The sequence below is a fragment of the Balearica regulorum genome, chromosome 5, assembly GCF_011004875.1.
Source record: "Balearica regulorum gibbericeps isolate bBalReg1 chromosome 5, bBalReg1.pri, whole genome shotgun sequence".
In the NCBI taxonomy this organism is placed as follows: domain Eukaryota; kingdom Metazoa; phylum Chordata; class Aves; order Gruiformes; family Gruidae; genus Balearica; species Balearica regulorum.
This window is the reverse complement of record NC_046188.1, coordinates 36592145-36616340: the sequence shown is the minus strand read 5'-3', so window position 1 is coordinate 36616340 and position 24196 is coordinate 36592145. Positions and strand designations below refer to the sequence as shown.

At 46.8% G+C, this 24196-nt stretch overlaps 1 protein-coding gene across 10 annotated transcripts in view; it reads left to right on the top strand.

Annotated features, from left to right (window-relative positions):
* Positions 1–8000: 8000 nt before the first annotated feature.
* BMF (Bcl2 modifying factor) overlaps positions 8001–24196 on the top strand; it is a 39115-nt gene continuing 22919 nt past the window's right edge. For 7 of the 10 annotated variants that reach the window (XR_012835680.1, XM_075754148.1, XM_075754145.1 and 4 more), the window contains exons 1-3: positions 8001–8142; positions 10735–11055; positions 12001–12164. Coding sequence is in view for 9 of the 10 variants with exons in the window: in XM_075754148.1 (XP_075610263.1) it covers positions 10740–11055; positions 12001–12164 (480 nt within the window). In the remaining variant the exon portion in view is untranslated. Of the gene's footprint in view, positions 8143–10734; positions 11056–12000; positions 12165–20679; positions 23121–24196 lie in introns of those variants that run through there. The other 3 variants (XM_075754147.1, XM_075754150.1, XM_075754144.1) reach the window with 2 other exon arrangements.

Below are 24196 nucleotides of genomic sequence, written 5' to 3'. Positions count from 1 at the left end.
GCCTCTCTCAGTTACCGTAACACTACTATTTGTAAAGTGCTTTGACAACAGAAAGCACCAACTACAGCTAGTAACTACAGCTAGTAACACTCTGCAGCAGTGCTGGGGGCCGGAGTCACCGGTCCCCCTCCTTGGCTGGAGAGAATAAGAGAAAGACAACTGAAAAATGAGACCAGGTGGTAGAAAGCAAGGGGACCAGTGGAGCAGCAAAGGAGACGAGAGGAAGAAAAGACAAGAGAGGAGACAATATTAGGAAAGAGAAGCAGAGATCTGAGAAAGAAAAAGTAGTAGAAAACTGTAACCAAAGAGAAGGAAAGGGGAAAAAGAATATGAAAGTTGATTTAACCAGAAATAGTCCTCTGGTTAGTCCCCTGGGAAGGGGAGCAATGAGTCAGGTCAGGCATGAGTGAGGCTGTACAGCACCAGTGGGGAAGGCAGGGTGTTTCCCCAAGGGGAAAAAAACAACCCTGAGTCATAAACGCAGAGAGGGAGGGTGCTGCCTGGCCATCGCCGTTACAGCTCCTCTGTCCCCCACGCATTACAGCCACTGACCCGCAGCTCTCAGCTGGCTGCCTGGCTCTGCTCCTCCCGGCTTCTCCCCACTTCTCCGCCCTCTCCTCCTGCCATTCCTCTGAAACCAGCAGTTAGCCTGGTATCGATGTGAAACCCTCGCAAAAGCTTTCATTGCTCCAAGGTCATGGGTACTCCCCTGGCTTTCAACCTTCTCGTTTTGGTTTCCCCACTTTGGTTTCCCCCTAAGTTTTCCTCCCACTGGAAGTTCTGGGCAAGATTTTATAATCTGTGGCAATGGTCAGGTGGGACTTCTGTACCCGAGGTACGCACGGACATTGGAAAAGATGGCCATTTGGGGTTCAATACTTTCCAGTAAAGTGGCTCTTTGAAATGAAGTGTGCTATTTCTTCAATTGCAAACTGCTTTTTCCATGGAATTTTTTGAAGCCATTATGTTTATGTCTCCCTTTAAAGAGGAAAAAACTCTTGTGCTTTGCTGGTTTTTTGTTCCAGACTGCTCCATTTTCAGTGAGCAACCCCCCAATTTTTCTTTTCTTTTCACAAAAATAGATAATTTAAAAAATTGGAAGCAAATAATGAAAATTGGTCCAGAGAGTTTCATGTTCTGTTATGAGTTTTCCATATGTGTCAATCTGCTCTGCCTCTGCACACCCTCAGTACCAGGCAGGGAGGGAGGACAGGAGTTTGAAGGAAGACAACCTCCCTTTAACAGAATGGACAAAAATACTACTTGCCACCTGCTGGCACCTTTTGAAGGATCTCAGTATGTTTCCCACCACAGTATTGTCCATACAGTACACCTGTAGAACCTGAAGCACAAACCAGGTGAGTGGATCCCACTGCAGTATTGTGCCTGTGGCAGAGCCAGGATGTGGGTGTCACCTCCCGATTTCCCTACCCTCTGCAGCTCTTCCTGCCCTGGCAGTCCTGGCAGTGAGTGACCTGCTGGATTTTCGTGAGCTCACCATAAAAATGAAACAAAGATTGTAAGAAAGAAACAGCGAACATCTCTCCAGATTTAAGGAGAGACTTTACTGTAGTTTTGTAAGAGGATCTCATCTATCTCTTTAATAAGTAAAGAATTTGGGTGACACAGGACCTTCTTGTCTCCAGTGGAAGACATTTTTTCCCTAGGGAACCTGAAGCTCAGTTATTAAAAATGAAAATCTGTCTCAGCCTTTCAACTCAGTTCTTGGAAACACCAGCTGTTAAAAAGGAGAAAGTTAAAAAGGAGCCAAACCGAGGGACCCTTTCCAGATAAAGCTTTCCTGCGATCTTGGCACCAGGACAGCAGCATCCAGCTACACGGAGAAGAGGTAAGCTATGGTGCTTGTTACATATCACACAGAAAATGCTGCATTTCCTCTTAGCTGCTGCCTACCTGGAGTGCTGAACTGCACATTCACAATTTCAATGCAAAGCAAGCCCTCTTCCCAAAACTGCCCGGGGCAACTCCCCAGGCTGCTGTGGGAAATGGGTTTTCACCAGCATTAGATGTACTGGGATGAACTGGTGAATCGTTAGTTGCAAACATTCCTTCAGGAAAATTGTAAGGCATTCTGTTCTGTCAAATTATTTTCAGACTTGTTTGCCAGGTTTTGAGATTTTTTCAGAAAGTTGTTTAGTTTTTCCTACCCAAACTGTAGAGTCTATCCAGTCTGGTTTTACTGGAATTTGGAGATGATATGCCACTGGATTCACTGGGAGAAGAATAAAGTCCTCAGTTTTATGTTAGTCCTCATGAGTATACATAAAAAATACTACATTTACAATGAATATAGTGAAAACAAAAAGTCAAGGAAGCAAACGGAATTTTTTTCTACAAAAAGTGGATTTTTTTGCCTTCATAGCAATCTTTAACTTCTATGTTTTGTAAAAAAACTTGTAATACAAGAAGAGTTTACTGATATCGTTAGCTGAAGATAATAAAGACAAACATCAAAGAGTACTTCAAGAATATTCTGTGGGTGGTGAAATAGAGGACATAAATTTACATATGAAAATGGAGGGCCTGAATTTACAACGGTGTCCTCAGCCAGAGACTCTGCTTAAAGCTATTCTGAGCTGATTGAATATTCAACATCCTGTAAGCCCTTTATGAAACTGGATAGGAAAATCTACAATTGGAGCAACAAAATTAAGTTATTTTTATATTTTTCTAGTCTATATTTTTAATATTTTTCTTTATTTTATATATTTTTAAATAAAATTATAAAAATGTGAAGCACTCAGCAGTTTCTAGCACTAGCTGTTCCTTTTGAACTATTGGTAGAATTAGGCAATTCTGGTTCTACACCTACTTTTACTTTCTAGCTTCAGTTTAAATTTTATTGTACCTGGGACTTAATGCTCCACTGTGCTGAACACCCTCAACAGTCCTGTATTGCAACAGAAAATATAAACACTCAGTGCTAGAGGTCAAGTTTCTCTGCTTTATCTTCACATTCAGGATAGTTGATCTCTATTTTTCCACCATTTTCCATCCAAATATGAATGGTTTTGAGGTCAAACCTCAAGAAGTGACACAGCATTTGCCAAAATAAACACAATACTCTCTGCTGGTTCCAGCCAAAGGTCCACGTAGCCCAATGTGCAGTCTTGGGCAGTTCTTTGCCAAAACGCATGACATGCTAATGCAATGTTACTCTTCTGTAAGATGGGAAGGCTAATGCATCTGTATTCTACTGGGAGCACATGCAATGTACTGCGTTAGCGCCTGTTTCTGCAAGGATTTCTCTATTTTATATTCTGTGAGTAGCACTGAGAATAATAAAAGAATAGGGAATTTAGAATCTGTGTACGTGCCCCAAGATAGGGTTGATTATTGTCATTAGTTCAAAACACAATGGAAAAGTAGACTGAGAAATTTTCAAAAATGTCATAAAAAGGTATCACTGAGATTTTGAACTTGTTATTTCAAAAGAATTTTCCACCCAAGCTGATTCACACTGGCACAGGTTGCCCAGGGAGGTTGTGGAGTCTCCATCCTTGGAGATATTCAAAAGCCATCTGGACACGGTCCCGGGCAACCAGCTATTGGTGGCCCTGCTTGAGCAGGAGGGTTGGACCAGATGACCTCCAGAGGTCCCTTCCAGCCTCAGGCATTCTGTGATTTATTGATTGATTGATTGATAACAGAGTTCCTGAAACAAATAGTCTTATACAGGCAGAACACCATGCAGGCACTGAAGAGCAAGGTGTCAAGCCCCGAGGTTACACATGAACCAGCTGTTGCATTTAACAGCACCGTTGACTTTTCATGGAGTGATATAGGGCAAAGGCCTATTTCTGCCCAGCACTAAGTATATCTGGTGAGTCCCAAAGATCTTCAGTGTCTGTTACCAGTCACACTCAAAAATGTTCTCAGTATTTTAGAGTCAGATCTCACCCCTCTGAAGTCCGTTTGCCTTTGGCAAGGAGTGATCAGGCCTTTAGAGAATGAGGCTGCAACTCTGTAAACATTACATACAGATTTGACTTCAATATGTAGCATAGTCCCCTTAGGAAATCCCAGTAGCAGAGTCAAACATCTGAGGGAATGTCCAGAGTACAAGAGAGATACAGATGACAAAGGAAGGAGAAGCGAACTCATAAGAATGAGATGGGAGAAAACAGAAGAGACAAGGTAGGAGTACAGAATCAGGAGGAAAAGACAGGAAATGGAAGAAACCCAGAGATAAGAAAAACAAGTTAATTTAACATTACCAATAAAACACATGAGAACAAATTCTTTTTTTTGCTCTCTCTTTTTTTTTTTTTTTAATGGAAGGAAAGAGAAATTTTCATGGCAACTTTCCCCTAAATCATTAGCAGGCTGTAGAAATTCTGTTCTGTGCAAATCTCTGTAGAACTGTACAATTCCTTAGAGAAAGTGAGATTGTAGAGGAAGTCTTTGTGAGAGAAGGGGAAAGAAAAAGAAAGAGAGAAAGAAAGAGAAGAAGAGAGAAGAAGAGAGGAAGGAAGGAAGGAAGGAAGGAAGGAAGGAAGGAAGGAAGGAAGGAAGGAAGGAAGGAAGGAAGGAAGGAAGGAAGGAAGGAAGGAAGGAAGGAAGAAAAAGGCAGGGAGGAAAAATCCAGTATGACCCCAGCATACAAGAACACGTTCAGTGATACACGGAAATGTGCATACCTCGAGCCTGGTTGTCAGCATTACCTTCAGCCCATTGCCTCTAAGGCCACAAGTGAATTTGCAGGCCTGACAGTAGAAAAGCTGACTGGAAAATGCAAACTCCTGTCTTCAGAGTTTGCAGTAGTTGTCAAGCGCAGCACCCCGAGAGAGGATGGAGTATTTTCCCAAGGCAGTGCCATTATCTGGGGAGAAAAGAGTGTTTCAGTTTTGGTTTCAGAAAAGTGAAAAGGAGCAACCTCAGCGAGCCTTCTTAAAATTTGCTCCCTTTAGAAGAAAACCGCAACAGCAATATCCTCTCACTATTATTTATAGTCAGAAAGTGATTCTGCTCCCAAATACACCTTTTAAAATGTGCAACACTTTCTTTCTCCTACCAGCACTGGGTGCTGAACCTGGTGAGCCCTTTGGTAGGGACGGAGGCCAGCCTTCTGTCTCCGCAAGGACAGCTCGTGTGAGGAATGCATGAGGATTGTCAAAACCTGAAATTCAAGCTGGGCTTTTTCTGCCTCACACAACAACAGTAAAACGAGGCACAACACAGTTAGTAGGTCTGTTGATATGTGTCAGGGCAGAAGACAGTACTTTCCACTCCTTGGCACTCAAATTGAGCCCCCTGAAAAATCATCAAATTGGCCAAATGTCCTTAAGATAACAAAATAAACAGAACCAACCCCGAGCATTTTTCTTGCTTGTCCTTTGCTTTATGATCCATGAGGCTACCCTTAATATCCCTATTCCAACCATGAGAGCTTGAAAAATAGAAAAATAGAAATGAAAACTGAGCTTATGAGACAAAACTACCCCCACCAAAGTCAAGTTGGCCCTGTGTGGGTTTCAGAGCCCACCCAGGCAGAGCAGCTCGCAAGACCCGTGCCTAAGATCACAATGTACTCTGCAATTACAGCACAATGCTGACAATAGCATTTTGACAGTAAAGTAAGAAGAAATAGTTCTGAAGACACATAGGGGATATTTAGGGGGGCTAACTAAAGAAAATAAGCAATTTTGTTCACCAGTCTTTTGAGCAGTTGAGCAGGCTGACAGGAGGGTTATAGGATGGCACGGTATTTCCCTCCACAGAGGTCACCAGGACACTACTGCATGTGATTTAAGATTAATCTCTTGAATCAAAATGCCACCATGTACACTAATGAGCAGAAACTCTCTGGCAGAGTATCCGTCCCTGGGGCTCCCAGTCCCAGGTAAGAGGCTTGTCTCCACGCTATTGTAGAAACTCTCTCAGCAGAGTGTGGTGAGGTTGGTGGTATAACTTGCCCCCGGTTCACAATTTTCCATTTCAGACTCGCTGTCTCTGTCTTGGTTTCGGTCTATTTACTCGGAGCCATTTCTTAACAATGTCTAATTTCCTCAAGGAATCCCTCTGAGTCCCCTGTGTTAGAAATGCTGCCATATCTTTTTTTTTAATCACTGAAAGGCACAAATATCCTTCCTGAGCTCCCTTGCCATCCAGCCTGATTATATACATAGATTTCAGTTTCCATACATTTTCTACACAGTAGGAGTTCCCAAAACACAGCCTCTGGGGATATAAAGTGTGGCCCCAACTACAGCTCAACGAGATGAAAACAAAGCCGATCAGGTACTGTTTTTACTGTTAATGAGCCTAACCAGCAGGCAGTTATTACTCAGTCTGGAAGACATAAGTGGTTGGAATCGTAGTGCATTCATTTTTTATTTATAGCGATGCACATTCAAATTAGAAGTAGCCTTCCAGCAGCTGGCATTTTGCCAGGGCCTGACCATCAGTGTGATAAAATTTGAACATCTTGAAGATATAGAATGCCTTATGTTGCCTTTTTTTTTTTTTAATAGTATTCCCCCTCCTCCTACTCACAACTCCCTTGACTATCAAAAGCGGACGAGGCTTAATTAATTTAAGATCCTGGGCCTTACTGAAAATGAAATAAATTAGTCCTTTTTCTTTCTCACTTAGCGGTGAGGTACAAGTCAGATGTGCACTGAGCTTCTTGTAACAAAGCGAAGGCTCAACCCTTCTGGCAAATAAAAGAGTAGAAATGAACCCTTGGACAAGAACCATAAAGAAATGGCCTTTTGGAGAGGATGCACATTATTAGCCCGTTGATCTATTAATGGCAACTGTAAATACCTCACCCAAAATCACAGTGACTCTGAAGCATCTAACTGGAGAGGCTCACAGAGCCTGGCCGGGAGAATGCGATACGAAGAACCCGCAATAATTCACTTCACCTTGCTAGTCATCAGTTTCCAATCTAACCCCTCCCCTGAGTTTAAGTTACAAACCTCAATAACTGTGTGGCAGATTTGACAGCAATTAACATTGCTCAGCTGCCAGCTGGAGTTTAAAGTCTTCCTTCCAAGTGATCTTGTTACGTAGGTTTTAAAAAACAGCCTAGCGGGGTGCTGCTCCGTGCTGAGGAGCTGGGTCCTGCACCTCAACTTGATGAGATTTTGCTATTGATTTCAGGGGGACCTGATCAGTCAATGGTAGAATAAGGGTAAATGGCACCGAACTGTTCATTGGAGTGTGAAGCTTGCTTTTTTCTTAATCTTCTCAGTGACAGGGCTTCACAGAAAGGACTACTGAGAATTTATCCCTATTAGTTTAGTTCTTTAGTCCTGCGTATTACTCATATACAACAACGAGCATGACATGCTGCAAGGCACTCCTCAACCCTCACACCTCAATGTTCAGACTTTAAAAGCCAATGAGAACTTTTAAAGTTATTTAAAGCCAAGGAATATGAGTTTTGTTGGAAAACAACTAGCCGGAGTCAAACTCCCATCAGGTTTAAACCCAGCCCAGCCGTGTCGGTAGCTCTGCTCTAGGCCTGGGATGATTGCTGTGGCAGCAGGGTCAGGCTGAGCGTGGCTCCATGGGGCCCTGGTCCCAGCCGCCAGTACCGCCGAAGGCTGACAAAGACACTCATTTCCCCCTTGCTTCCACTTGAGACAGAATGGAGCAATTTATTTTCCCGCAAAGGGATGGAAAAGCAGTTTCTAAACGAAAGCTGCTCTCCTTCTTACGCAGCCCAGTCTCTGGGCCGCGGGCTCGGCCCTCTCCTCCGCCTCACTTCCCACAGCCGGCACGGCTGAGGAGAGCGACGGGACGAGCCCCCGCGCGCCCCACAGCACGCACTCGCGAGCGTGGAGCTGTTGAGGTGACACACGGCAACGCCGGCCCCGCCCTGAGGAGGCGTGGCCGAGACGGGCTCCGGCCCCGCCCCTCGCCCTCCGCCGCGCCGCTCCACGGGCCGGGCCGGCCGCACCCCCCGTCGCGGCGGCGGCGGCTGCCCCTCGCGGCGCGCCCCACCCCTCTCCGTCCATTGGCCGGCGGGCGGGGGCGGGGCGCGGCGGGGGCGGGGCCGCCGTCAGCTGTTCGCGGTCCGCCCGGCGGCGGCAGTTTAGCGGTGGGGAGGCGCGGCGGCAGCGGCGGCTCCCGGGACGTCCCGGCTTTGCGGGACGTTCGTCCCGCTTCTTGGTGAGTTCCCGGGAAGCCCTTTCGCCGCTGGGGGCCGGCCTCTCTGAGCTAAGTCTCCCATCAGCGCGGTGCCGAGGCCGGGTGCGATCGTGACAGGGAAGGGGGGGGGGCGCCTTGGGGTAGCCCCGGCGCGGAGCGGCTCCTGCCCGGAGCGGCTCCTGCCCGAGGTCCCGCGGCGTCCGGGGGGGGCTGGGAGAAGGGGTGGGAGGGAGGGCGGACGCGCCGGGAGTGAGCCCGGTGGGCACCGAGAAGGCAGCGATTTGCTGATGCAAGCGATGACTAATTACCGGTAGCCAGCGCTGCCCCCCCCCCCCCCCCCCCCCGGGCCGTCCCCGCTGGGCTCGGGTGTCTCGTCGCCCAGCGCTGCCCGGAGGAGCCGCGTTTAAACTTCTCGGCCGGGGGTAAATCTGCGGTGTGGGAGCCCGGAAAGGGCAGAGTTAAAAGCAGTTGGCGGTGCCGGAGCGAGGCCGGCCAGCTTTGTTTTGGGAAGCTGGCACGCACGTGTGTGCTGAGCCCTCCCTCCGGCTCCCGGCCCCTCCGCCTGTCAGAGCGGGCGTGTGGCTGCGGCGCGGCCGGGTTTGGCGGAGGCTGCCTCGGCTCGGAGGGCTCGGTGGCTTTCTCTCGGACACGGCGCTGAAGACGCGCAGGCTCCGTGTCCGTGCTCCCGCCGTTCGGCAGAGCCCCCGGAGCCCGGGCTGTTCAGCGTCTCTCCCGGGCGAGAGGCGGCGGCTCTCGGTGCCTCTGGATCCCAGCTGTGGAAGGAACTTTACGTGAGTTGTAGGATGAGTTATCCTTTACGCTGCCTCGGCATTCTCTCTTCAGCATTTCCCAAGAGCTCTGCAAAAGAGTCGGACAGTATTGCGGGAGGTTGAGTAAAAACTTCTTGCTTTCTGAACCCTCTTTTGTTCAGGGTTTGGGCTGCCGGCTGGCTTTGTGCCTTTGTTGCGCTTTCTTGCGCTGAATGCCCGTGTCCCAGTGGGGCTCTGACGGATGAGATCTGGCAAATTGCGCTGCAAAGACAAACTACGTTATCGCCCTGCCTTTCTCTCAGGTGATGGTGATCCAGCAGCAGGGCTGGCAGGAGATCATCTATGCCAGCGTCTCAGGACCTGTAACTCCTTTTGGTGTGCTACTTTAAGCCATGGATGAGAATGCGATGAGTGCTGTGCCAAGATGGCACTGCTGTCATCCAGCGGAGCTGGACCAGCTGTGGGGCTGGTACCTGTTCTGCTCTTGAGACTCTTCTTTGGCAGTTGCAGCTGGGCTGAGGGAACCACTGAGATGGAACCGCTGAAATGCAACAACAACTGTAGTGGCCCTGAGTTAGAGCCCTGCACAAACAGTTCTTGCACTGCTCCGTCCCTTTGTCCTCTCTAGCATGTTGGCGTTGTGAGTGCTGCTCACCTGGGGGGAAATGGGAGCACCAAGGGGAGCACTGAACACATCCTTATAAAATTATTATTAATGTCTCCTTCAGGCCTGAAATTCCTCTTGCTAGTCTTCCATTCTGTTAAATGCTTCGCAAACCAGAGCAAAGGAAGAGACATGAAGAGTTGAATTTCACTGCCTTGTTTGGAACTGGGTGGAAATCCTGGAGATGGATCTCTTAGGAGACTGTCTTCCAATTGGGTTAGATGCACAGGTAACAGTAAAGGGACTTATGGCTTTTTTTGGTAAATTTGCTTCTAATTGCTATATGTTTGCAAAGAGCTCTGAAATAGTGATTTAGGGTTTATTGGTTGTTTTTTTCCTCCACCATCTTTGTACAGCTTTGTGCTGCAACAGAGCTCAGGACTTTTGACTGCGGCAGCTACAGAAGTCCTACTTTAAATACTGACACCAGCAACGTTTATTCTTTAGCAGTAGGGTGAACTAATGCACTGACAGGGCATGTAGGCTTTAAGGTTAGAGGGGTAATGAAGTGACTGTGTTGCCAAGTTTGGGACATGTCTTAAGTTGAGCTGAGGGAAGAAATGAGAAGTTGAAAGGAAAGTTGGCCCTTATAGAGAGAAGTTATGGAAAGCTTCAGAGAAATGGCTTTGCCAGCTCTTGAGTTTTGCAACCACTGGGGTTTCTTAAAAGCCTTGTGATTACAAGAGTTTTTTCTTTATCAATAAGTATTAGATGGGGAAAAAGTGAATGGAGGATACCATAAAGTTCAAATTCAGCAGGCCAAAGCAAAGCAGACCCCAAAGAAGCTGAGTGGCCATGGGGCAATTTGAAGGGTTGGGGTTACTTTTTAAAACAATGCCTCTTCAGTTTCTGTGTGCTGAGGTTGGGGATTGGCTCCCTCCTTGTGACCAGTTGTGGAATTGGAGCTGTGGGTGAACTCTTAGAACTCTTAGACACGTGTGAACTTTGTTTCCCTCTGGCCCAGCACTTGAGGACTTTCCACAAAGCTGTCACCTTCACCACTGAGTCACTCGTCTCTCCTGCCCATGCAGATGGGGTGCGTTGGGAGGGAGGGAGGCAGGCAGGCAGGCAGACATGGAAAAAAAGAGCTGTATTTTATTGTTGGAGCAGAAGGCATTCTCTCCTGGACAACGTTTTTGTTGTGTCTTAGCTGTTTCCTCAAATGTCCTTTTATTGCAGGAACAATGGATCGCCCCAGATACCTGGAAGAGGACTATTCTAGCCTGGATGGGCTGGACGATGACGTGTTTCACTCTGATGACTTTGGACTTGCAGGTCAGCCTGGTGAGATGACTGCAACAGGCATTTTCACACAGAACCAGTCCTACAGCTGCCTTCTGGGGAGGTTTCAACTATTCCCCCTCACACACTGCTGTGGTCCGGGTATCAGACATCCTGAGCAGCAGGACAAGGCAACTCAAACACTCAGCCCATCCTCTTCCAGTCAGGATGTTATGTTGCCTTGTGGAGTCACTGAAGAGCCCCGGAGACTCTTCTATGGTAAGAGCACTCCAGTGTCACTAGCTTTGCAGCAAGGAAACTGTCCCTTTAGCACTTCCCCAATCAAGCAAGGTTTCTTTCATTAGGGTGTTTTATTTAAAGGACTGAAGTTATATTGCTTTGGTCCTACTCCCTCAGGAAAGACAGCTTGTATTTTCTTATCCTTGCTTGTCCACTGCAGGAACCAGGCACTTGCTCATTGCTTCTGCTGTCCTTGATATTCCCACTCTTTTTCTTTTTGGCTTTATTCTGTCACATTTTATTTTACTGCTACATGTTTACATGGTAACCATACCCCATATCCTACAATTTGCCTACATTTTTTAACTTCTAGTGCTGTCTCGTCCACACAGGAAGACTCCTACAAGTTTTCAGTGGAGAGAAGGAAATGCAAAAATTGACTCTTAGTGGGACAGCTTTTAGGCTCTTTACTGGAGTTGAAGTTGTTGAATAAGTAGCGTGTCCATCCAGTGTATTACTAGTAACTGATGGGACACCACTCAGCTTTGTGTATCTGATTCAGCTTTAATTCAAATCAGTCCCACTAAATGCCAGAGAACTGAGAAAAGTCTGACGGGAAAGATACAGCAACCTTTAATAGGAGACAACTCGAGGCAGAGATCTTGTAAAACTGCAAAATTGTCATTAAAAAAATAAATAAATCAGCACTTGGCTGAACTATAAACAAGCAAAAGGAACTGAGTGTAAGATCCTGCCAGTCATTTGATCATGGGAAGCAACACAATGCTCTGCTTAATCGATGTAAATCTGCTTAAAAGCCCAGCATGCTTATGGTACACAGTCATTGTTTGGGCTTCAGGAACTCAACTGTAACATAAGTCAAAAATTTAGGATTATGTGCAGCTCTTTCCTCCATAAAGTGTACCGAGTAGAAGAGCTACTCTTTGCACTGGAAGAATGACTCTTCTGATGTCTGTTTTGTAGGGAATGCTGGTTACCGTTTACACATTCCTCCAGATGGCTTTGCGTTGGATCCGCACCTCCAAGAGGAGCCTCAGGAAGGTCAGCGGGAAGCACGTGCCGAGGTGCAGATTGCACGGAAGTTGCAGTGCATTGCCGACCAGTTCCACCGGCTCCACATACAGAGGGTAGGGTGTCTCTGGAGGGGAAGGTGGGGGTTTAGCTATCCAACAGTGGTGCTCTAGAAGACTGGCTCCAGGCATCAGCTGAGTGGGCTGTTGTCTAAGGCAGCAGACTGCCAGCAGCGATAAAATGGCAGGAGTATCCTGGTGGATTTTGCTAATGCTAGGTTGCTGGCTCTTCCTAAAGATTGGCAGGTGGAGGGAAAAGAATGTGTGGGATTGCATTTACTGCCTGGGAAGGTAGCTGTTCTGTGTTATCTGCTCCTATTCCAGCTCTTCCAGCAACAGGGTCACTGGAGCTTTCTCCAGGGATCTCCCCCTTGCTTTTTATTACAGCTTTTACTCTTCTCCACTCTCCTCACCACCAGTGTCTTCTCTTCTGTGGCACGAGTGGCCATCTGTGGCTTTTATCAGCTCCTCATCTTGGAGATGACAAGAAGCCTGGAGTCTGTTCTGGCACTCCTTGTTGTCTAGGGGTAGTTGTCTGAAATGTTGGGTAGTATATTTAGATCATGCTAGACTTCTGAGCAGCTCCTCTGTCAGACAGTCCTAGCTAGTGCCTCAGACTTGTGACTAACTTCCTCACAACAAAAGACAGCTGTTAGATGCCATCAGGTCTGAAAACCACACTCCAAGATCTTGATTTTGTTTTCTTTAAAAAAAGAAGAAAAAAAAGAAACCCAGCTCTTCAAAGAAACAAAATAAAACCAGCACCCCTAAAAGCCCCCTGATTCTTTCTTCCTTGCCCTCCTTCCCCTGTTGAGTAGGGGTGAAATGGAAATCCCAGCCCATGCAGAGTTTTTTGAGGTGGCAGAGGTTTGGCAGTAGGCAGCGCCTCACCATTTCTGTACAAGCCCAAGGAGGAGAGTGTGTATCTGCTTGCATATGAAGAAGCTGATGCTCTTGCTGACTTCAGAGAGGGACAGAAAGCTTATCTCACTCCAAGTGAGTTGGTGCTCCGTTAACTGTGGGATCTGTTGCAGTTCTTCTCAAAGGTAAGTAAGTGAGGGTCTCTGTCCTGGTCAGAGAATGTGGCTTGTGGCTGTGCAAAGGTTTAGTCCTCTCTGTGTCATGAGGGAGATGAGGGAATTCTGGGACTCTCATCTCCAAGTAGCAGGAGGATTAAAGCTGTAACAGAAAGATTAGCCTGTGGAAATGTAGATGGAGCTACGAATGTCATTTAGCAAACTGCATGAATAACGAGCTACCATGAGATTTTTAAGATGTGTGGTTGAATGGGGTTTTCCCCGGTGCCACCTTTTTGCCAGTGATGGCTGAAGACCCCGCTCTCTCTAGCCAGATTCTTACAGGAAAGGGAAGGTTAACCATCTCGGTGGAGGAGCCCTGGAGTGAAGTGGTGGAACTGGTTGTAACTTGACCCCTTTCATCTCGGGGCGGGAGGTGGGGGGGGAGCGTACCTATCTGATGTCTATGCCTTGGAAACAGCATCCAGGAATGCCCACCCAAGCCGGCCTGGCTAAAGCTGCCCTGGGTCGGGCTCTTTGCTGGCCCGTGGCAAGCTGCCAGCCGCGGGTGCTGCGGGGGCTCCCAGTGCCACCACGCCGAGGACCGCAGCCAGGGCCGCCGGCCCAGGCGAGCCGCCCGCCAGCCGAGCGTGTGGGAGAGTTAGTAAACAAAGGCGTCCGCCTGCACTACCCGACGGCGCAGCCAGCAGAGGAGGAGCTCTGCTGTCTTTGTTTGAACTGGAAGAGCAACAAGTTGTAAAGGGGGGGCGAGGGGGGGGAAAAGAGCTGTTCAGCCATTAAAATTGGAAAACAAAATAGAAAAAAAAACCCTGACCCAAAAACTTAACCTGAGGACAGAATAGTTCAGCCAGTGGTTCTCCATGGCCTGACCCTGGGATAGGCCTTGGCGTTTGGATCTGTTGAGGGATTCTTTCTTGTTTGTCAGGAGAACTGAGTACTGAGCCACATATTAGTGTCCAAGGCACTGTTCTCCATGGAGTGTTTTGTTGTCATGCCCAATCCCTTCCATCCCAGCCCTGCATGGAGGATTTCCTTTGGCTTTTGGTACAGATCTCCTGTGCAGAAACCCCTCTGTCCTGCGTGCAGTGACTCTTCCCAGCCTGTTGCTGAAGAAGCAAGCCATCTGCCCCTGGAGACACGTGGATGGTTCACAATGTATTGTGGTTTGGAAGGGGCAGTCTCTGAGACATGGAAAACTGGGCTGTCGTTTATCTTGCTGTGAAACTAATCCCTGATTTGGATGCCCCATTCCAGCTTGTCTCAAACATTTGGTCAAAACCAACTTTCCAGAGTGGTGTCTTGAATCAGATTTAGAATACCACAAAGTTAGTCATACCAGTGTGGTCTTGTGAAGTCCTGAGAGAGAGCAAGCCTGGTTTTCAACAAGCTGTGCCTCTTTTCGGAGCCTACAAAACATCTTATCTGTGAACCTGTGAAAAGAAAACATATGTGTCCTTTCATGAGAGTTAGGAAAGGCTTTCAGCATTGGAGTAGTGCATCTAGCTAGCTCAGGAGTTGCCTTCTCATGGCTCTTGAGTTCTGTGAGACTCTCCAGCGATTCAGGTATGGCTCCCATTCTGCTGCCATAGCAGCAAAGCTGTGTTGACACAAAGGCCACTGGTTAATGTACATCCCTGGCTGAGAGAGGAACTGAGTGGGCAATAGCTGCTGAGGTTGACGTCACTGAGTTGTCACTGGACTCAGCTACATGCATGGTCTAACCCCATCCCACACTGGGAACCCTGGAGAGTCACTGTTATCTCTTCCCTGGGCTCCTGGAGCTGTGTGGTATTTATTCTGTGGTTCTTGGCTATACAAAAGATTTTGGGGTATGCATCTCATCATAAGAATACAAAAGTTGGCTGCACCTATGCTTGCTTTTGGCATGTACACCATTTTCAGGGTTTCATTTCCTATTAATATATTAAACAGAATACAGTAGTTTAAAACCTGGCTTTTTCATCCTTAGAACAGTGCTAGAGCAATAATGCAACATTCTCTAGCACTCTGCAGCTTTCATCTGCTTAAGATGCTGAATTTATTATAGGAAGGACTTGAGCAACGCTCTGTGTTCCTAAGTAGCAGAGCCTGCTACAGGTTGGTCTAGTTTGCAAAGGGCTCTGCAGAATGACATGTAAGACCCATCTATGTTTTCTCAAGCTCTTTAGTACCTCTTACCAGTCTGAGGCTATGTAGCTTCTGGCAATGTTCCCTCTGTTGTGCTTTTCTTACCCTGTCCCTGGAAAACAAAGGTAGAACCAAGCCATGCTTTCTGCAGGAGAACCCAGTACCTGCCACCTCCTCCTTGGTTTGGAGCAAGTGTGCCTTTGCGATGGGATCCGTGAACTGCTTGCTGTAGCCTAGCCTCTGGCACTCTGACGTTATGGAGAACGGAGCTGAGCTTAGGGCATCTGCTGGTCGGTTAGCTGGGATGCACTGCCTGCGCCACATGTGTCCAGGCACTGGCAAGAAGTGCTTGGGCTCTGCTTCAGGTCCCAAGTGCACTTGAGTTTCCTTGCCTTGAGAAGGGGCTTCAACCCGTGCTGAACTGACAGTGTATTTCACGACATGACGTCCTGCTAGATGGGATGTGAGTAGACAATCAGGGACAACGGCAGCAGCAGTGTAAAGCCACCCCATAGGAACATGAGGTTATACAAGAGCGGGGTGGGTGACACTGTCTATCAGTATCACACCCCTTCAGTTTGACTTGCTCCATTGAGACACCAGAACGCTACAGTTTTTTCCGAATAAAATAACTCTTTCGAAGCAGGCTGCAGCATTGAGGGGACTGCTTTTATCGCATCTCTTCTTCATGGTGATAAGATCACTTCACAGGGGATAAAATTGTCTCTTTAAGAGCCAAGGAGTGGTAGTCTTGAACAGTTCTGGGCTCAGGTCCAAGCAGAGCCACTGACTTGCTGTATGACCTCAGACAAGTCTCTTGACCTCCTTGTGCTTCAGTCAGCCCATCTGGAAAGCTTGGTTTAAAAAAAGCTGAGCCTCAATGAGAACCAGATGCTGAATCAGAGCTGAGCTTTCTTGAGTAAATAAGTGCATTACAAACAACAACAAAGCCCCTTTCCAACACATCAGGAATCCTGCAGTTGATTTAGATATGCTGACCGTGCTCAAAAAGCCTCCACGGATCTAGCTGTAGAAAACTTTGTTTCTCTCAATTCCCCAATTGGTTCAGCAAGTAACTCTCTCGCTGTCACTGCAGTGGGCTTGAGCAGCCTTGGAGCACGAATGCCTGCATCCACACCGGCGGTGGAGAGACAGCTAGGCATGTACCTGTTTGCATCAAGTTAACGATACTGAAAATGTCCAGGAGGAAATGTTGTTTTCCTTTGAAAGTGAAACTTGTTACGTTTTGCATATTTTTTCCCCTCTGTCTCTCATGAGATTTATCAAGGCCTCCTCTGGGACACTTCTACTTATGCAACAGGGAGCCCGTGTCTCTTGTCAGAAACTTACCGGCGTGAGAGAGTGGGCACACAGTGCTATGTGTGCATCATTTATGCCAAACTCCATCAGACTTTCCTCCATCGTTTATTGAGGACACTCAGTTGCTTTTTTAAAACTGGAATTGTTTGCAGGAAACTGTCCTTTATGATGACTTTACATTTTAGGAAAAATGTTCAGAAAAGCTTCCTAATAATGTAATGCAGAGACTCTCAAACTGTCCTGCCGCTGAGCTTCTAACACCGTCAGCTCCACTGCTTTACTTGTACCTGCAGTCTCTTTGAGACTTGGGGTAAGTGCTTTCATTCCTTTGTTTCCCAAGTAGGTCAGTATGTTTCAGGATCTTCTCTGCTGGCTAGTGCTTGCTGGTCCCTGCTGCAGCTGTGCAGAGCAGTGGGTCTCCTCTTCAGCTCTGCTGTCTGTGGGTTGCCCATCGGTGCAAGACTTGAATTTCCAGCTGAGGATGCAGGAACATGGTGAGGGAGAGTACCAGATGGAGAACTCCTGAAGTGAGTGAGCCCGGTTTAGAGGGCAGGGTGTAGGGTGGGTGTGAGGTTGGGAAGATTGAGATGTAAAGTTCTTGCAGAGCTATGGAATTGGAATCCTAGGCTTGAGGAAAGGGGGGTGCCATAGGGGGAAGAGGAATTCTCACAGTCAGTGGAGTCAGAAACTTAATATGAGGAAGTGGAGACAGATTTTTTTTGCTTAATGTTATTAGATTTTTTTACCATTTTGACAAATGACAATGAAGGAAGAGGTGGGCTTGGAAGTGCACCTTTGCCTATGCATACAAATGACACAGCAATCTGTTGCCCCTTGCCTAGCACCTGTTCTGAAAACCATGCTGCCTGTGGAGTTGATTACTTGACTTTTAGGTTACCAGAAACTTGCTGGACCCTTTCACATCTGATCTGAAATTATATTCTTTGGTATGTTAAGAAAAGAAACCAAGAACAAGAACATAGTTATGCCACTGTATACCTCCCATTTCTTGAATGTTACATACAGTTCTGGTTTCCTTCTTCCAAAAATGATGCAGCAGAACTGGAAAAGGTTCAGAGAAAGGCAAGAAGGATGATGAAACTTCGATATGAAAAATAAAAAAATCAGCTAGGACTGCTATGCCTAAAAAACACACAAAGCAAGGGGGTAGCAATATTAAACAGAAATCAAAAGTGACATGAAGGAGACAGATAGATTAATTTCTCCAGTACAAGAACTAGGCAAAATCAAGTCTAGCTAGTAGGACCCAGCTCAAAGTAAATGAGGTAGTTTTTCATGCAATAGGTAGCTCTCTGGAATTCCTTGTCTCTGCATATTGTGCATCCCAATGCTTTATCTGGGTTCAAGGGGAATCAGGACAAGTTTATGGCCATTGAAGGAGACATTAAATAAACAGAAACCAGATCTGACTCGGGAAGTCCTAAGCTCAAACTAGTTAGATGCTGAAAGAGTATTAGGGGGAGCTGTTGCATGTACTTGCTCTTTGCTGTTCCTCAGGCAGCCGCATAAGACTGCTGTTGGAGGCTGGGCTCTGCGAACTCTTGATGCAACAGTCACATACAACCATTGTATATCGGCTGAATAAAAAACACAAAACTTTTGCATCAGCCTAATCTAATCCTTCTTCTCTATGCTTTCAGCTGACAAAAGATTTAAATATATTATGGTTTTGTTCCTGCTTAAAATAGGGGATAATGTTAAAAAGCAAAACTTCCTGCGTAGCTCTGGTAGGGGAAGTGGGCAGAGGATAAGGGAGCCGGGTGGCAGGAGAGCAGTGCAAGCTCTGTGCAATGGCGTGCTGTGAATCCTTCACCCCACCCGACACAGGACTGCAGTGTTTGAAGGCAGTGGGGCCACAACCTGAAAATACCAAGATTGCCCCCACTAAAGAGCACAAAATAATTTTTGGGCGCAGAAGAAATGAATTGTTTTGCAGTATGTCTAACATCACCTGCAGTATTGCTGTGTGATTTAAATAGCGTTCAGCGCTGCTGCTTCTCCTGTACAACCCCAGTAGCCTCTGCAGGCTCTTCTGCATTTCCTGGGCTCTCGCAGCACCGTGCTGGCTGTGGCAGTGGTAACGTGCTTTCTGCTTGTAGCAGTGTGACAGCTGAGAAATTATTTTTCAATTAAGAAATAATTGCGGTAATATCCCACTTCTTTTTTAGTGTGGGAGACTAGGAAATGCAGGTTATAACTTGTCTGAGATCATGCAGGGATCGCTGATTGGAACCCAGTTGTTCTGCCTCCAGTCCTCCGCTTAGGTTGGTTGATCTTATTAAGATACTGCCATCTCTGAGGGGGATGATGAGATGTTTGGACTGATTATTTATGGTGAGGAGTGTGCATGTTTGTATTTTACTCAATTAAATTTTATGGTGGAAGGACAGGAAAGCAAGAGCCCAACTGCAGAGTCCTCCTTTGTTTCAAGGCATTGAGGAGGAATGTCCCGCTAGCCTTTTATAATCTCTGTTTGGTTTTTTTTTTTTTGTTTCTCCTTGGTAGCTACCCTTGCCAATGGCAAAGGAATCTTTCTGAGGACCATACCACAGCAGAAAGAATAGCAATCTAAAAATAAAAGCAGTGAGGCAACTTCTATTAACCCCAATTAGGTTTTTCCTGACGTAACGCCTGACGAGACGCTGGCAATGGGGGACTGCAGCCACCCGGCGAGGAGAGCCCCCGAAGGGCGCGCAGACCCCAGCCGGCGAGCCGGAGCGGGCTGAGAGGGCTGTGCGTGAGAGCGGCTCTGCCGGGCAGTGTTTGTGCTGTGGCTGCTGTGTTTATATCGCTCTCTAAATTTAGCTTCTGAGTCATCAGAACTGCTGACGAGAGGCTGCTCTGCCCACAGGCTCCAGCGCTGCACCTGCCTGCCCGCCCGCCTGCCTGCAGGCTCCCCTCGCAGCGGGGCAGTGCTGCGCCCAGGCCAGGGCCCCGCACACCCTCCCCCCCTCTCGCTCCACCGCCAGGATATTTTCCTGCAAAAACTTGCAAAGTGTTATTTTAACCAAAACCCCGAGGTAGGCTTCAATCACTAGGGGGTGACTCCCGTGCACCAAGCAGTTTCAGGAGCGCCTCACGTCTTCTGGCGGTGAGGGAATCGATGAGAAATAAAGGTCAGTCCATCCCACGGCCTGTGCAGGTTAGGTGATAAACAGGATAAGCTGTGAAACAGCTCTGTCAGTTCACACTCAGAGTCCAAGTGAATAAACCTGCCTGTGCTTGCTGCCCCTGGCTGTGGGAGGGGATGGGTGTCTTTTCCTGCGTGCGGAGGCAAGGTCTGGGCATCTCTTCCTGCACCTTTGTCCCCCCACCAGCATGGGGGTGAATCTCCCCTAGACCCTGTGACACAGGTCAAGAGTGGTATTGGGTGCGGCTCTGTGGAAATGCAAGACCCTTATTTACTGTATTATGTGCCAGTGTGCCCCCCGGGGGTGCAGGAGGGGAAGGCTGGGGGCCTGGGAACAAGGTGGCCGGTGGTTGCCCTTCCCAGGTTGCCGTCAGCTGGCTGTTGCCATGGCGTCTGTCTGCTTCCCCTTCCTGCCCGCTCTGGAGAGGAAGGCGCGAGTGGCTGCATGTTTGTTTTTGAACTACAAGTAAGTTGAGAAAGGGCTCACCTGCGCAGCTGTGCCTGCAGCAGGTTTGGGGCAGTGAATGTCGCTGATTGCTGCTCGGACCAGTGCCTCGGCAGGGGTCTGTGCCATCCCCCTTGTTTGGTGTGGGCAGCCCTTAAATGGGTTTTGAGGGTCTCCTGCTCCTCACATCCATCCTGCTGTGCCCAGTCCTGTACATCCTCTCTTATCTTGCTTCGCAAAGCCTGATGGAGGCTTTGAGAAGGGAAGCAGTGCTTGAGATGACACCTCCCTCTGCCACAAGTTTAGTCCCACGTAAGAGAGCTGCGGGGTTTGCAAGCCAGAATGATGCAGATCCCCAAGGAAGATCCTCGTCCTCATCTCTGTGTCACCATGAGAAATCGTGCCGCTAAGTTCCTCTTTCGATTTTTCTCTGTTACTGTGTCCTTTTTTTTTCCTGCTGCTTTTACACATGCATTATTCTTTGGTCATTAGAAATCACAGCTGGAAAGATTTGTATTTGACTTCCATTGGCCTGCATTTCTCTCTCCAGCGGGGGACACCTTCTGTAACCTTTGTTGCCTTGGGGACTGTGACTTTCTAGTCTTTCTAAGCTAAAGCATATTTTGTGGTAGCACAATATGCCTCCAGCCACCTGGCAGCCAAAACAGCCTTCAGCGATGAGTCAGCAGCTGCTCCTGGTGTGCAAGTATTTTTGTTTTCAGTGAATAAATAAAACCCCAACAACTTACTGGTAATACTTGTATTAGTCATTAAAGGAAGAATGATGTTTGTATGTGCACATATACCGTTCTTCTTCTTTTGCTATAATAGTGTCATTTATGGTTATATTTTAATCCCTCTAGTTAAGACAGGATCAGAATTTGACCCTTAACCATCTGGAAGCCATGAAGTGAAGTCAAAAGTTACCCACAAGATAAAGAGGGTAGACAGGTGTACCCTTCTGTATATGGGATAGGATGTACCAGACCCACATACGACATGGGTATATGTTGAATATATTCTTTAGTTTTTTAAGGAGTGATATTAATGGCATGTATGAAGAGTGAATCCTATTCATCTGTTAAGCATTTATGCTCAGGGATTCAAAGAGCTGTGTCAGAGGGACAATATTTTCTTTAAGGTGTATTACCTGTACTGATCTTCCCTTGATCACCCCGTGCAAGGGCTTGGTAGCAGTAAAAAGCTTTTGACATCTGAGGTGCTCTTTGACAGATGCATAGCTGTATATTTACAGTGTGAAGCATGCATTAGGAATATTAATTACAGGGAGGGAATAAACATCAGGTCAATCCTGTTCCTCTTTCATTTGCTTCCAGTAAAAGCCTTGCTGTTTTTTTTGTGTGTGTTTACCAGTATTCTGGCTTTTAGTTCAGCACAGTTCATGGAATGGGCTTCACTAACATACTGTTGCTGCACAGGACGCTTTTCCTGTAAAATGGCCTTTCCCTGTGACTCATTGAAGCATTCATGCTAACGCCTCAGACAGACAGTCTCTTAAGGATATCCCCTTTAAAAAGCAGCAGCTGCAATAGGAAATGGTTTTATGTGTTTCCAGCTTTGTGTTGACTTACTGTATTCACAAGTCCAATCTTCTTTAGTTACAGTTAGTGTAGAGGGCAAAAGAGGCTTCTTTCCATCTTGGGAAAGGAGCATCAAATTGTTCACTGTGTTGCTACCGCATGGAGGTGGCGAAGTTTTCATCCATAAAACTTTTGTGCAGTAGTGACTCTGAGGATCGAATTGTTTTGGTGAGGGAAGATCAGCATAGTGAAGCTTAGGAAAATTATAAACCTGTGCCACAATAGCTATGTGTCTTAGAGGACCATAAGAACTGCCTTGAAATGCATCACATCTGAAAAAAATTAGATGCCAAATTCATGGAGTCACTCTCCTGGGTTTTCTGCCCTTCCTGGCAGCTAAATTATACCACACCAAAAACCCCTCAGTCCTGAAAGACTTGAGTATTTTGGTCTTGGCAGAGGCGTATCTGGGGAAAAGCTACTGAAACTTGTGAAAAGGACATTTTTTTATAGCCCGGCACAGTCCTTTCCATAAATTGTCTTCTCTATCTGTATTGGAAAGAATATCTGCCATTTCCATTCCATGGCTCTTGTCTCACCCTGAATTAGTACCGCAGAAAGCGCATTGGCCCAGAAGTGAAGCCTAACTCCGTAACCCTGTTAGCTAGGCTTGTTGCTGAAGGAACCAGTCCCAGCTTGCTCCTCTTAGGTCACCTTCTCTTGTGTTGGCACAAGCATCAGCTTGACTACCTGCTGCCACGGATGAGGATGACCTGATCACTGGCTATGACCATTGTCCTGTTCCAGTTCACTTCCCTGCACTGGTGTGAGGAGAGGGCAGTGTGAGCGGGCTGCTGCAGTTCGCAAGCCAGCGAAAGTGTGTATGGGACTACACCACCTTGGAAGGAAATGCTGGCTGAATACGGACCCAGGGAAATACAAGCCCTAGGTCTAGGAATAAAACCTGGAAAGCTGCCCTCAGCCTAGTGCTCTATTTTTTTCACTTCAAAACAAAATTAATGGTGTCGATGTCCTTCATAAAGTGATTTGAGATCTTACACTTCTTATAAGCAGGCGGAAATGAGGGTAAAATAATTCCTATTCTGCTCTTGCATGGAAATCTCCTTGAGTGTCTTTGGCAAATAGTGGGAAACATTTTTAACTGGAAAAGGACGAAAATGCTGTACCAAAAAAGTGGCTTCAAGAGGCAGTGAGATAAACACAATAGAACATAAACTAAAAAAAAGATTAAAAAATTAAGAGTTTTTCTCAGTATTTGTGATACCACATCCCATTGGTTCTCTTGCAGGTCTGTAACCCTTCTTAAAGTAGAGCTCTAAAACTCTTATTTACCAAATGAAAACAAAACCCAATACTTTTTTTTTCCCCTCAAAAAGCAGATTATTTTCAGAGCATCTATAATATGTTTGTCCATCGTGCTCTCCTAGCATAGTTCCCTACTTTTGGAAACTGCAGAAGGTGGCATTGTGCTTGCATGCCACTTCATGGACGTGCTACCCTGACCATCTTGAAGGAGCAGTTCGCTTAGGGTATAATAGCTTGATAAAAACATGGTATCTAGATGTCATTGGGACACTGTGGTTCCACATGGATGTTTGAGCAGATTTGGATGTGGCTCTAAGGAGGAGAGTGAGAAGAATCTCTGGAGTTTGATAAGGAAGGACAAGCCTGGTCAAACTGAGAGGCGAGTAGCAAAACAAAAAGCATCTTGCTTTTTGAAACTAAATTAGGTTTTATTAATCCAGCCCTAGGGCATAGTTTATAAAAGATTGTTTTCGCCTGTAAATCTAGCAATGTCTGGACAATCAGTACAGATGGAACTCAGGGCTGGTTACTTTGAAATAAATGATACCAGCCTCTAGAATTGCTGTCTGTGAGTTATGCTCCAAACACAGTGGTGTTGAAATGTGTGATGGGATCTGTGTGCACTCTTCTAAATCCTGGAGACAACTGTGAAGTCTTGAGGGTAAGAAGAATGACCCACTGCTAAGATGCAAGATGAGCACAGGTTTTCTGAAGCCTGTTTTGTGTGTGCTTGTGATTCAAATGGCACACAGCTATTTGCATTGAAATACGAACATAATTTAATGACTGTCTATCTGGGAGGGCTTTGAAGAGCTGTGTATTGACATGTCTCCAATGCACCAACTCCGCTTGCAACTCTCTCGTACTTGTAATGACGTAAAGAATGCCTTGCAACCGTGTTGTTCTGCCCTGTTGGGCTAATCTGAGTTCAAACATCTTGTTCATATAACGTGCTTCAATGCTCTTTTATGAACTCCTGTGTACTGAGGCAAAGTTGTTGGAAGCCAGTCTTCTGTTTCCTCGTCTGCTGGGGATGGGGGCGGGGGGGGGGGATTGGGGCTGGTTTGTTTTGTTTTCCAGAAATGATCAGTCCCGCTTAGCAAATATGGAATTCTGGATGAGAAAACAAAGACTGACTTCTA